Source organism: Monopterus albus, unplaced genomic scaffold (genome assembly GCF_001952655.1).
Source record: "Monopterus albus unplaced genomic scaffold, M_albus_1.0 scaffold10.1, whole genome shotgun sequence".
Lineage (NCBI taxonomy): Eukaryota > Metazoa > Chordata > Actinopteri > Synbranchiformes > Synbranchidae > Monopterus > Monopterus albus.
The window spans coordinates 2,831,780-2,845,447 of record NW_018127890.1 but is presented as its reverse complement, the minus strand read 5'-3'; the positions used below and the strand labels follow the sequence as shown (position 1 = coordinate 2,845,447).

General features: G+C 42.2%; 2 protein-coding genes across 17 annotated transcripts in view; one reads left to right on the top strand and one right to left on the bottom strand.

Moving 5' to 3' along the window:
• The window catches only part of tubgcp4 (tubulin gamma complex component 4), a 10,956-nt gene extending 1,446 nt beyond the window's left edge, over positions 1–9,510 (top strand). The window contains exons 2-19 of one of the 2 annotated variants that reach the window (XR_002274148.1): positions 560–688; positions 1,252–1,374; positions 1,450–1,503; positions 1,598–1,654; positions 2,501–2,580; positions 4,044–4,245; positions 5,248–5,413; positions 5,488–5,612; positions 5,705–5,755; positions 5,838–5,943; positions 6,441–6,548; positions 6,770–6,914; positions 7,008–7,185; positions 7,700–7,834; positions 7,957–8,073; positions 8,154–8,293; positions 8,496–8,604; positions 9,397–9,510. Coding sequence is in view for 1 of the 2 variants with exons in the window: in XM_020590000.1 (XP_020445656.1) it covers positions 560–688; positions 1,252–1,374; positions 1,450–1,503; positions 1,598–1,654; positions 2,501–2,580; positions 4,044–4,245; positions 5,248–5,413; positions 5,488–5,612; positions 5,705–5,755; positions 5,838–5,943; positions 6,441–6,548; positions 6,770–6,914; positions 7,008–7,185; positions 7,700–7,834; positions 7,957–8,073; positions 8,154–8,293; positions 8,496–8,502 (1,923 nt within the window). In the remaining variant the exon portion in view is untranslated. Of the gene's footprint in view, positions 1–559; positions 689–1,251; positions 1,375–1,449; positions 1,504–1,597; positions 1,655–2,500; positions 2,581–4,043; positions 4,246–5,247; positions 5,414–5,487; positions 5,613–5,704; positions 5,756–5,837; positions 5,944–6,440; positions 6,549–6,769; positions 6,915–7,007; positions 7,186–7,699; positions 7,835–7,956; positions 8,074–8,153; positions 8,294–8,495 lie in introns of both variants that reach the window. The other variant, XM_020590000.1, reaches the window with a different exon arrangement.
• A 51-nt stretch (positions 9,511–9,561) lies between these two features.
• tp53bp1 (tumor protein p53 binding protein, 1) overlaps positions 9,562–13,668 on the bottom strand; it is a 25,862-nt gene continuing 21,755 nt past the window's right edge. For 12 of the 15 annotated variants that reach the window (XM_020589991.1, XM_020589985.1, XM_020589994.1 and 9 more), the window contains 5 exons: positions 13,204–13,392; positions 12,233–12,330; positions 11,609–11,805; positions 11,044–11,180; positions 9,562–9,879 (listed from right to left, as the gene is read on the bottom strand). In XM_020589991.1, the coding sequence (XP_020445647.1) occupies positions 9,695–9,879; positions 11,044–11,180; positions 11,609–11,805; positions 12,233–12,330; positions 13,204–13,392 (806 nt within the window). In that variant the 3' untranslated portion in view covers positions 9,562–9,694. Of the gene's footprint in view, positions 9,880–11,043; positions 11,181–11,608; positions 11,806–12,232; positions 12,331–13,203; positions 13,393–13,668 lie in introns of those variants that run through there. The other 3 variants (XM_020589988.1, XM_020589999.1, XM_020589998.1) reach the window with 2 other exon arrangements.

Below are 13,668 nucleotides of genomic sequence, written 5' to 3'. Positions count from 1 at the left end.
TGGTTTGGTCAGATAACGTTAAGACAGAGGAAATCCTTGGAGCAAGTAATTAAGTGGTCTAGTCGCTTGCTTGGGGAGTCACAGTTAAGTTTAGCAGCCCTGTACAGTAGACAGGTACAGAGGGTAGTTACTTCTATTCTGAATGATGACTCCCATCCCTTGCACTGCCACTTTTGGCTTCTTCCTTCTGGACGAAGGTTTGTCGTCCCGAGATGTAAAACGCAGCGGTATAGAAATAGTTTTGTCCCTGCTGCTGTTATAGAGTTAACTAGGCTGTAGTAAAATATTGTAAGTAATTTTAGGTTTTCTTCAGATGTTTTCTTTCTTTTATGTCTTGATTGGTGGAGCCCTGAGTACTTTTATTATGTTCGGTGTAGGCGCCAGGTTTTATGTTATGTGTTGTTGTATTTTATTCTTGTATTTTGTGAATGTGTCAAGGATGTCATTTGCTCTGATTGCAAGACAAATTTACCTACGGGTATAAATAAAGTAACCTAACCTAACACTTTTTTTTTTAATTGACACCCCCCTTTTTTTTTTTTTTTTTTTTAACTCACAGGTGTCCCAGGACCTGCCCTTCATTCACCCCAGTGAGACCAGTGTCCTTAACCGCCTCTGTAAACTGGGCTCAGATTACATACGCTTTACAGAGTTTATAGAACAACATACTGGCCATGTGCATCAACAAGTGAGTCCCGGTCCTACATAATGACATTTACACATTTGAGCTGTAAATGTTAGGCTTAACATCAACAGAAATGCAATATCTATCAGTTTTTTTTTTGTTTGTTTGTTTTGCTGCAACTGATATGCACTATTTTAGGGGGCAACAGTGGTGCGGTGGGTAGAGCAGTTGTCTCCCAACCAGAAGGTTGAGGGTTTGAATCTCAGTGCCTGCAGTCCACATGTCGAAGTGTCCTTGGGCAAGACACTAAGCCCCCCCAAGTTGCCTGTAATGGTGGCGCGTATGCACGCAGCGGCCCAGGGCCCTTGGCTCCAAACAAAATTTCATTGTATGTGCTACAATGACAATAAAATAAAGCTTCTTCTTATCTAAGACAGCTTTTCTCTGATAATATAATAAATAATCTTTCTCACTGGGTTCTTCTCAACAATTTATAGTTCTGAGGAAAACTTGTACTTATAAACCTTCCTATGAACTTGGACAGTTTCAAGCATCTGGCTTTGTTTGGGAGCATTGGTTTAAATCTGTAAATAAAAGGTGGAAAGTTAAAGTAATATGCTCTGCAGGAACATCACGCAAACCAGCCCAACCAGACTGGACTTCATGGAATTTACTTGAGGGCTTTCTGCACTGGACTTGACTCCATGCTGCAGCCGTACAGACAGGCCCTGCTGGACCTTGAACAAGAGGTAAAACGGTGAGCAGCCAATAGCAATGAATTGTGAAGCATGGAAAAGGATGCTCATTTAACTTGTATGTTTCAGTTCCTTGGGGATCCACATCTGACAATATCCCATGTGAATTATAAGCTTGATCAGGTAAAGCATCATTTTAAAATAGCTAAGGAGGCTACATTTATATTCTGAGTGGACAAACATTCGGTTTGTCTAACACTTGGATTTTTTTTTAAAGTTCCAGTTACTGTTTCCATCTGTGGTGGTGATGGTGGAGACTATAAAATCACAGAAGGTAAGCACTGCTTAAAGAAGAATTACACCAACAAATGTGAATTTACTGTGTTGTCCATTTTGCCTGTGACTGGGAAGACAGTTCATATAACCATGAGTTAGCCCAGTAATTCCAGCTGAATCTTCAAAATTACTTCATTCAACATGATCTTCAAAATTACTTCATTCAACATGAGCATGTTTTATAGGCAAAGAAAATGTTATTGTGTAAGTGTGTTGTGGTCAAACGATACTAACAGTGTTAGGTACAACTACATTCACCAAAACTGAGTGAAAACACCATTAAGAATCAGAAACATCATACAGATTTTTTAAATGAATGATTTTTGAGTGAAGTGCTATATCATGCTACCATTTACTATCAGAAAGTCAACAAATCAATCAAAAATGTTGGGGTTGTGTCGCAACCACAACATCGCTTTTGTGAGTCCAAATGTGCACTGTTGTTGCATTTCTTTCCCCTTTATCACCATAGCAGCAGCTTAGAAACATAAGTGGATCAGGAGACCAGTGTAGTTTGTTAAAATTGAGAGAAAACATAATTGTTTTTTAGGTGGGAGGCAGCTAATGACATGTAGGGTCCTGGTGTTCTTGGTTGTATTTGTATAAAGTTGGTTGATGGAAACACACTTGTAGATTTACATTTTATTTTGTTGAAATTTGCTCAGAGTTTTGTAAATGTACACCCATAGTTGTGGGGTGTAGGTTATTGGCCCCCGGGACATTTTATACAAATTCAATGAAGAAAGAAATGGAATAGACTTAAAAGCTGGGGTTGTAGATTGACATGTGGCTTACAGACCTGACAGGTGTGTGTGTGTTCCCTGTGTTGTGTGTGCTGCTGTAGATCCACGGCTGTCAGATCCTGGAGACGGTCTACAAACACAGCTGTGTGGGGCTTCCTCCTGTGCGCATGGCCCTAGAAAAGTAAGTCAGCTTCCTTTTAGTGTTTTGCAGTTGGGTTTTAATTTAGTTGGGGTGGTATCAATAATCCACACAACAGGATATTATAATATGTTGGATGTGGAACATCAAGTAACGCTGTTTCCTTAGATGTTTGGAGGGAGGATGTTAAATGAATGAAGTTTATTTAATTTGGGTTGCTGTGAGGAGAAGTGTCCTTCACTGCTGATGCTTAACTTGAAAACAGTTCTCTAGTCTGACTGAATATCTTATGGCTATTAGACACTTGATATTTAGGTGTATGCATGTATATAAAAATGAGCCACTTCTTTTCTCAACTGTCTGCCATGTTCAGTGAAATAGCTTCAGATTTCCTCCCTTTGCCCTCAGCCTTGACCCCACTCCATGTCGTACACTGCACTTGGCATGAAGGGCTTCGACTGCCTTATAACACCAGTCATGTAAAACAGTGCAGTGGAGTATGGAAATCATCCACTGAGATGATCCATATGTACATACCATATGTGTCAGATGCTCGTTTGAGCCAATTTAAAATACTTCACAGAATACATCTATCTAGAAGTTAAATATTGCCAAAGTGCGCAAGTTTCTCTGAGTGACACGGGGAGACTTATGAACAATTTTATATCCAGCAGACTGGACTATTGTAATGCTCTCCTCTCTGGTCGACCCAAACAAGTTAGAAATCAGTTACTATTGATCCTGAACTCTGCTGCTTGAGTGCTGACCTGGACCAGAGAGAGAAATGCATTAAACCTGTTTTAAAGTCCTTACCTTGGCTCTTTGTTTCTGTATGGAGTTTAAATTCTGTCACTGGATTTTAAAACACTTCATGGTTTTGCAGCAGCCTACTCGTCCAACATAATATCTTTGGAAAACCATTAACATTTGAATAATATCAATAGCTACGTTAAGCTAATTGGGCTGTAGTTAAACAGCAGCAAAAGAAGAGGAAGGAAATGATAGACTTATTGTTGACTTTTATATGTAAAAAACAGTGGTGGTGTCAGTTCTAATATCATCCACATAATTTTGACTTAAGAGGGCCATTCCACAGTGAAGGTGAGTCCAGATGAGTGGAAAGATGAAGCCTTGATCCTACTCTCTGAAAAACTACGTTATCATTTTATGCTTGAGCTGCAATGTGCATGGTCTTGCAATACAATAAGAAAGTCACTTTCGGCTTTTCCCGTTTAGGGGTCGCCACAGCAAATCGTCACACTGGCGACTCACATGTTGACATTTGGCACGTGTTTTACACCAGATGCCCTTCCTGACGCAACCCTGATTCGAACCTGGGTCGCAGCAGCGAGAGTGCTGCGCCTTAACCACTAGCCTACCAGGGACGGCTATACAATAGATGCCATAAAATCCTCTGTTGTTGTATCATCTTATTGTTGCTAGCCATCACACTAAGAAACCAAACCATTCAGTGCCTCTATGCTTGTATCTCTTTACACCTGCAGGATTCTGGCGGTGTGCCATGGCGTGATGTACAAGCAGCTTGCAGCCTGGATGCTGCACGGTTTGCTGCTGGACCAAAGCGAGGAGTTTTTTGTGAAGCAGGGGCCCAGTGCAGGAGGAGCTGCTGCCAACCAGGAGGAGGAGGAAGAGGACCTGGGACTGGGAGGCTTGAGCGGGAAACAGCTCAGAGAATTACAGGACCTGGTGAGAACTACAGTCGCACACAGATCTAACACTGGACAAGGGCTCAGGACAAACGGGCAGACATGACTGCAAGTTTTGATGCCTTCAGCTCAAAAAATAACTCCACAGTTTTCTCAGAAATAAGTTGAAACTGACAGGAATAACTGGCATCCACTGTTCTCTGTTCCATTTTTAATAGAACAGACACATTGCTTTTTTGGTGTATTTTAAACAACACACTATAATGGCAGGGACAGCAATACTGGCTAATCTAATATTTAAAATCTATTTAATTTATCTATTTAAATCTAATCTAATATTTTGCATTTCTCAGTGATCAGATTGGATGTGTTCTGAAGTTTACTTGCGGTTTTTTGTTTGTTTGTTTTTTTCACCATTTGAATGCTTGTTCTGTTCAATTTGGGCTAGTTTTCCTCTTGTCCTGATGTCCAGGGAGGTCAACTCAGCTACGCTCCCGTGACCCTTTAACCTTTTAACAGGGGTGTGATGATAAACAACAAGAACAAGATGATATATTTTAACAAGTCTTCACCTTTTAATAATCCTAGTAACTGTGGTCACACCAGTCTGTTTGGAGATGCTCTTGTAACCTTTACCTTGTCCATGCATGAGAAATTGTTTTTATCTTACTCATCTACTCAGAAAACCCTCTTCTTTTCTTTGTTCATGTTCACTGTGGTGCAAACAACGAGGCCTCTCCCTCACACTGAAGATACCTGTGATACTGATACACTTATTTATCACCACTTTTAAAGAGCCATAATCATTTTGTTCGCTTTAGAAAATGTCTGTATAAGAAGCAAGAATTCAGATCTTTGCAAAGCTTTGTTGGTTGATTCTGTGGCAAACCACAGCCTGCAGGTATGTTTGACAGAACTGCTCTGAATTTCAGCTCTTGTCAGAAAGAATGGAGCATTTGTTTCAGTGAGACAAGTGTGCCAACACATCTGGCCATGTCTGTTTTTAATCCAAGTCTCAACAATAACTGTTGTTGTTGTGCAGAGGCTGATCGAGGAGGAGCACATGCTGGCTCCGTCTCTGCAGCAGTTCTCCCTGCGGACAGAGATGCTGCCTTCCTACATTCCCATCCGAGTTGCTGAGAAGATCCTGTTTGTGGGAGAATCTGTCCAGATGTTTGAAAACCACAACCACAGTCCATCTAGAGCTGGTAGGCTACTGGCTATGATCCAGGTCTATATGTCACTGAAAGAGGGTGACACATTATGGTTTTGTTGGTTTTAGGCTCCATCCTGAAGCACCAGGAGGACTTGTTTGCTGCTGAGCTGCACAAACTCAAACAGCAGCCTCTTTTCAGCCTGGTTGACTTTGAAAATCTGATTGATGGCATCAGGAGCACAGTGGCAGAGGTGAGCTTGTACACAGCTGCATGATTGCCATTAGTGATAAGCTGCCCTGGACAGTGACAAAATGAAATCATCACAATCTTACTGACTTGCAGCATCTCTGGACTTTGATGGTGGAGGAGTCAGATCTGCTTGAACAGCTCAAGGTTTGTACTCATCCCACTTGGTACTGGCTCATAAATGAGTGTGGGAAAAAAACAGCGCTGATGTGTGTGTGTTTTCTCCCAGATCGTTAAAGATTTCTACCTGCTGGGTCGTGGAGAGCTCTACCAGGTTTTCATTGACCTAGCGCAGCACATGTTGAAGGCACCTCCAACAGCCGTCACTGAGCACGGTAAATGTTGATATGCAAACCAAGATTTATTGCTCACATGATCGGCCAGGCAAAGAGGAGGCTGTAAACCCAAAATAGATAGAAGTAGCACTGTGATGATTTATCTCAGCGCTTCCACCCTTAAACCAGCACAAGTGTTCCAGCATCTTAGAATAGCTGCCACAGTTCTCCTGTGGATTCAGTCTCTCTCACTGTCTCCTGTCTCCTCATGTGATCCCAGACTGACTCCTTGATGTGGAGATCAGAGCTCTGGGGGGCCCAGACCATCTAGTGCAGGACTTGGTGTTCTTTATGACTCTGGCTAGATGTTTGGGACCAGTTGGACACCTCCCTGACGGCACTGTTTGATGGATGAGAATCTAAAAATCTGAAGTCCATCCTATACTCTACCAAACGCATCTATTCATGGACAATATGGACAACTATTTACAGGGACATTTGACAGTGGCATGAAAATAACCAAATGTGTTTTGATACCCTGTGATGTCTTTCCACAGATGTGAATGTGGCCTTTCAGCAGGCAGCTCATAAGGTGCTACTGGACGACGACAACCTCCTGCCTCTGCTGCACCTCACTGTAGACTACCAGGGCAAAGACAGCAAAGGTGTGCAGCTGAACAAAGCTCAGATGAACCTTCCTGGCGATGGTGTGATGAATGAAGTCTGTTTGAGATGCTTTCTTTTGTTTGTGTTTAGCGCCACCCAGTGGCGTCATGGTAAAAATCAAGTGGGCTTTTCTGCACAGTAGGGTCAGATGTATCCTTATAATTATGACTAGCTCTGTTAGCATCCAAGAGCACCTAACTGTTACTGTGCTGTTTTTCAGAGGTGTCAGGGAGCAGAGAGGGAGCTACTCCTCCACAGGACACATCCCCTCGCGAGGTCCCCCCCACAGGCTGGGCGGCTCTCGGCCTCACCTACAAGGTTCAGTGGCCGCTGCATATCCTCTTCACGCCTGCTGTCCTGGAGAAGTGTGTATTCAGCTGAGTCCCTGCTTATCATTTATTCACCTTCATGTTGATTTAAGTTCCGGCTGTTCACTGTCTGCTCCTGTGTTTGTTCAGGTACAACGTTGTGTTCAGGTACCTGCTGAGTGTGCGGCGCGTGCAGTCACAGCTGCAACACTGCTGGGCTCTACAAATGCAGAGGAAGCACCTCAAGTCCAGCCACACAGACGCTGTCAAGTGGAGACTACGCAACCACATGGCATTCTTGATCGACAACCTGCAGTACTACTTGCAGGTAGCAGTCCAGTGGAAGAGATACCGGGGGGGGGTGTCCAAGTACCAATGGTGTTTTGAGTTTTCACATTGTCATTACACCACTAAAATGGTTGTGGGGATTAAACCACATGTAGTGCGACGATGAAAGAGTTTGAATATTGATGGTGTGATTTTTGGATGAATGCTGTATCTCGCTGAAACGAAAACCACAATTGTATGAGATTTTACCAGTAAGTTGAGGATGAGTTGACTTAAAGTTTTAACTCTACCACTAATTAACTATTAGTCATTAGTTGTGATTTGTTCAACACTAGTGCATGTTTTTTTTTTTTGTTTTTTTTTTAATGATTTACTTTTGTGCATTTTATTCTAAATTTGTTTTCCATAGGTATACGTTTGTTCTTCCATGAATGATCGTTTTATTTTGTCCTTTATGAAGCACTTTTACTTTTTCACTGTTACATTATTGACGTTATCAGGCCAGTCGTTTTCTGTATTACAGAGACTAAAGCTGTTTACCTCTTTCTCTCCAGGTGGATGTGCTGGAGTCTCAGTTCTCTCAGCTGCTTCAGACGATCAACTCCACCAGAGACTTCGAGAGCATCAGGCTGGCCCACGACCACTTCCTCAGTAATCTGCTCGCCCAGTCCTTCATCCTCCTGAAACCGGTACAGCTCGCTGAGCCAAATTATGCTGGAACTTGCTTTGCAGCTAAAATTCATTCTTGCTACAGGCAGAGACAGTTTGTTCACTAAATGACAAAAGTGTTTGTAAATGCTGCTGTGGTCAGGTGTTCCACTGTCTGAACGAAATCCTGGAGCTTTGTCAGAACTTCTGTGCACTGGTCAGTCAGAGTGTGGCTTCTCTCGATGAGAGGGGAACTGCTCAGCTGGACTTCCTGGTCAAGGTACAGTCACTTATCTCATTTGTCTAATGTTGGAAAATCTAAAGACGCTTTTTTGTAATCCTGCTACTGTCATATTTCAGGGCTTTAGACGGCAGTCCTTCTTACTGTTCAAAATCCTTTCAAGTGTGAGGAATCATCAGATAAACTCTGATCTGGCTCAGCTGTTACTGCGACTAGACTACAACAAGTACTACACTCAGGCTGGAGGCACCCTGGGCAGGTAGGACACAACCAAACCATGCACCACCAGCCAGGCAAGTTTAGAAATTACCTTGGTGAATGTCAGTGATAGTCAGGCCTCATAGAGTAAACAGAAAATCAAACATGCCCAAAGATAAAAGGAATGGCATCAAATAAAGCAGTCATTAACAGTGGTTAACATGCTAAAGTTAAACTAAAACCTCAATTTTCTTTCTTTTCAGTGTTTAAGAAGATTAAGATTTGGAGAAAGAGGCTAAACTCTCACACAGAAGAAAAAAAAAACTGTACATAACTTCCACCAGTCTTGTCCTTGGCCAAATGGCATGCCAGGTAAAATGATTAGAAGGGTTAGTTCCCCCAAAATTATAAGATCATATTTAGTCACTCACATCTATGGTATCACTGTGCAGACATGTTCAAGTGTCTCCCTCTGGAATTTAGGATTATATTTATGGTGCTCACAGAATACAGGTAAAAAGCAGCCTGTCAGAAGCAGACACCTCAGTGTAAACAGATTTCATTGGTTGGGCAGAAGGTAGCTGACCCAGAACAACCAGAGGAAGCTTAGACTGAGCTTTCAAACTGGACTGGGCTTTAGCTGTTTGATAAGTCTGAGCTAATTAAAGCCATTCACAGGTTTAATTTAAAGGAGTAGTTTTGATAAATGTGCTTTCTTGCCAAGTGTTGCATTGTAACATCACTCTCACATGTTAAAGGTAAAGCTTCAGCCAGGAAACAGTTGGATTAGCTTACCATTTCCACCTGAAGCCATAGCCAGCCAGGCTAGCTGTTTCCAGTCTTTATGCTAGCTTCATGTTTACCATTTAGACACTAGTGTAGTACCTCTGTTCTCAGAACTCGGAACATAAGCACATTTCCCAAAACACTAAACCCTTTGATATTCAAGTAGCCTCCAAGGCACAAGTCCATACTAACTTAGCATTTATTTAAAGCTGCTTCCTAAGAGAATTTTCTGGAAATAACCCTCACACAACTGGTAAATCTGCTTTATGAGACACAGCCCAGGACATCTTTTCTGCAAAGACAAGTTGCTCTGTTTTAAATGCAAAGTTTCTGTGAGCATTACAGATAAATTTGTTTACTTCTACTGTACTGTGACAGATTTTGACACCACAGCACAAATGCCTGATGCCATCTGCAAGGGGAGAATGTTCTTATAGTTTGGCTGACCTGATCCTTTTGACTATAGACCCTGTGTTCCTTGTGTAAATACTAAAACCTTGTTGCATGTTCTGTTTTCTGTAAAAATAAATAAAGTGACTTCCATTAAAATGAAACAAGGGCCACAGTTTATTACCCCTTTAAAAACAGACAGAATAAAGGTATATACAGCAGAGGCATGCAAGAGAACTAATGTTGAACATTTAACATGGTCAAAGGCATTTTGCACATAGTCAGATTATGTGGAGTAGTCGTGGCAATACTCAGGTTTGCTACAGAAACCCAGGCGCTCGCCACAGATGAGGCTCTGGATGAGCCACTCAGGAGACACCAACGGGACCTCCTGTGATGCCGCACCTTTCTCTACCAATGGTGGACAGGCATGGTCTGTCACCACAACATCATACTTGCCAGGAGGAATGTCTGCAGATGGAGAGGAAACCACTGAACAAAGGTACAGGATCATTGTCTTACAGTGCACAGTCTACAACCGCTATGCTTCTGAAACAAAAAATAAATCTTTGCTAATCCTATCTAAATTTAATTGGCTCTGGATTGTAAGCTACAGCATTGGCAGCATTCTGCTTGAAGAAGGAAAATAACTTGTAACCAAAGCTCTTGGTGGGTCTAATGACAAAACTGTTTCTGATACAAGAAACTTCTTTTAGGTGGGCGATGTGGCTCAGGCAGAACAAGTCACACAGTTTTCATTTAAAGATGCAGTGTGTAAGATCTAGAAGCATATGTCTGTCCACCCGGTAAAGACCCCTTCTCCTGCTGTTGTTCTGATGACAGACAGCTGTTCTGATGCGATTACTCTGACCAATCACTAGTCTTCAGTGTTTACATGCCACCGTTTGGCATCACCTCTGCTCACTTGGAACCTCGACAGAGGTGATACCAGAAACTATCCCCAATCTTTGACTGATGGAAACACAAATAAGGTGAGTCGATCCGGTATCAGACGGTGGAAAGGGGATACAAAGCAGCAGTTAGCATCTGCCCTGTAATGATTCTGTAGCTCAGAGTGTTTTGTCCAGCTCCAAGTTATTCTTTTATTCATATCACTAATCTAAACCAATAAATGTAATATTTTGGAACCAGGACCTGATCCAGTATTTGGATCATGACTGAAGCTCCTGGAAAAACAGTGTGTCAGATTAACTTTAATTTCATTAGGTCTATGTCAGTTAATGAACATTATTGGATTGATATTAGCAGATACTTAACATTAAAGGAATCGGATCAGTATCGGGTCCTCCCTAGTCAATGTAGTACAGAAATGCAGTGCATTCACTTAAAAAAAAAAAAAAAAAAAAGAACAGGACAATTATCTCATAATGATGATTCTGTCATAATTATGGGATCAGATCTCAAAATTGAGATATTTTCATAATTATGTAATAATTATTAAGAACTTGCCTCAGAACTGTTAGGTTTTAACAAATTCTTTAGTATGAACATAATTCAGTGATAGTTGACAGTACATCCAATGGTGCACGGCAAAAGTGAACTGCTCGTAGCTAATTAGTGTTTTACTTGGTGTTCCAAAAAATGCCGTTGACCAGAGTTATGTGGATTCCGTACCTGCAGTGTCTTTGTCTGCTTGGAAGTGTCGAACAGAGGAACCTCCACCCATGGTGATGAGCTGTGCCCACAGCTCCACTGGCTTCTCAAACACCAGGAGGATCCGCAGGGCCTTGAACGGGCTGCAGCGGGGATGCCTGAGTGGCCAAATAATAGCTGACAGTCAGTGAGCAGTCACACTTCAGACAAATGGAATGAACTCCACACATGGCACTTGCTTTTCAAATGACAACATACTGCTCATCTTTGTCATGTACAACATTACACTGAATTTCTTCGGTTAATGGACTGTTGACAAAACAAGGCAAGATGTCACCTTGGTTCAGCGATCTGCACCAAACAATACTAAAACATTTGGCAGCTTAATCAATAATTAAATAAATGCAGCCCTACGTGCTGTACGTATTAAACCGGGAACTCCGGCATCTGTGACTGAGCAGCCCCAGGTAACATTAAATAGGAGGAGCAATGTAAGAGGTAAAAAATGGGGCTATATCCACCCTGTCAAATCCATCCAGTGAAGCCCAAAGAATGAAAAGCACCTTAACGTGCAGCTTTATCCTACCATTCTACTATGGCATCATCTGGACCTACACCAGCAGGCAGCAGGTAGTTCCTGTAGTTGAGCAGCTTGTTCTCTTTGCAGCAGTCTCGCACCCATATATGTGACACACATGGCACACCGCTGGCCAAACACAGCAAGTACTTCCTGGTGCGGCAGTGCTGGTCTGCAATCAGCAGGCTCTGGTAGGCTGCTTTGCACTGGGGAACAGCAGGAGAAAAACATGAAGATGAGAACAAATCTGCATTGGACATACAGTATAATGTCTATCTTCCACATCCTGAGATGCTCACTGAGGATGCAGCACTTTAAATACAGGGCTCAAATGTGGAGTAATTTCCTAAAACTGCTGGGCTCTGTTTTTAGCAAATGTTATAATAGTGGGGTCAGTTTGACAAATATACAGAATATCAGACATTCTTAGCTAGAAAATTCAACTTGAAATTGAAGTTGTGACTTTTCCAACTTAAACAGTTGAATGAATAAGCACTTAACACAAATAAATGATTCTGACATCTGCCAATTATTACTACAGAACAGCTTAAAGTTACACATACTGTAATCAACAGTAATATAAATCTTACAAGTTTAACTCGCTAAAGCTTCTTGTGCTCTTGGGGAACTTACCTGTTCTTCATTGAAGTCAGGGAGGATGAAGCCCCCACCTGCCTGCAGCTGGGACTCTGTGTATGTTTTGTTGTATGGGCCTGTCTGCACGTATTCTGCTGGGGAAGAATAATAATTACTGATTCTACTATAATTAAAGGATAAGGCTGATCATTTTCTATATTAAGAGTATTTTCAACAGTCCCCGTACAGAGACAGAAGCCGACAGTGAATTGCCACTACTCATGACTGATGTCTGTCAGTCCTGGATGAGCTTATTTCTCTGTTCCACAGACCTCGGTTGTTGTTCGAAAAGGATCAAAAACACATCAGTGACACACACCGCCGTACCAGGTAACATATAGAGAGTAAGACAGTAAGTAGCTACCAGAATGTAAACAAAGCTGAGAGCTCCCACAAGAATAAATCAAATCAAATCAAATCTTGTGCATGTGCGGTTGATTCTTACTCATGCCAACTCCAGGAAATTATGGCCATGCGGCGCCTTCAGGATGGCGAAACTGGGTACAGGGTTTTGTATTGGCAGCGGTGTGTTTCCCTGATGAATTTTTAATCACTTTGGAACAACAGAGATCTATCGCACAGAGAACAAGCTTGTCAAGCTGACGAACATTAACCATGAGTAGAGTGCTTGGTTTGATGCAAGGCGCCTGGCTGCTAATGCAAACATAGCACAATCATTGTCACGTGAGATGGAGATCGCACAGGGATCTATATCACACTCAAAAATCAATTTATCGTGCAGCTCTATATGCAAGTACAGCTTAATCACTGACAAATGTAACCTTATTAGCTGCTCCACATTCATAATAACTTGTGGTGGAACTTGTGATGCCAGGGTCTGGGTCACAAAATGTGTCCACTAGATGTCGGAGGCAATAATGAGCTCCATGAGGTGAACCTTTTGGTGAAGCCTCGACAGCTAAACAAGGTTTCATTTTGCCACCACCAGTGCACAATGTAACGCTCACCCTCCTCATCATCGCTGGTGAGCTTGTTGGTCAGCCGGTCGCTCTCAGATGAGCCCGTTAGCATGAAGGCAAAGCCCATGAAGAGAGAGGTGTTCTGGGGCAGTGGACCGTGAGACTCTGCCGTGTCACAAGACTGACCGGGAAGATCTGTGCCGCTGCTGGAGGTGTTACACACACCAACCCGCTGAGCTGTGGACACCAACACACACATGTTGAAGTACAAAAGACAGTAAGAGCTGGAATCAGACTTACAGTATTGTTCAAAATAATAGCAGTACAATGTGACTAACCAGAATAATCCAGGTTTTTAGTATATTTTTTATTGCTACATAGCAAACAAGTTACCAGTAGGTGCAGTAGATTCTCAGAAAGCAAACAAGACCCAGCATTCATGATATGCACGCTCTTAAGGCTGTGCAATTGGGCAATTAGTTGAAAGGGGTGTGTTCAAAAAAATAGCAGTGT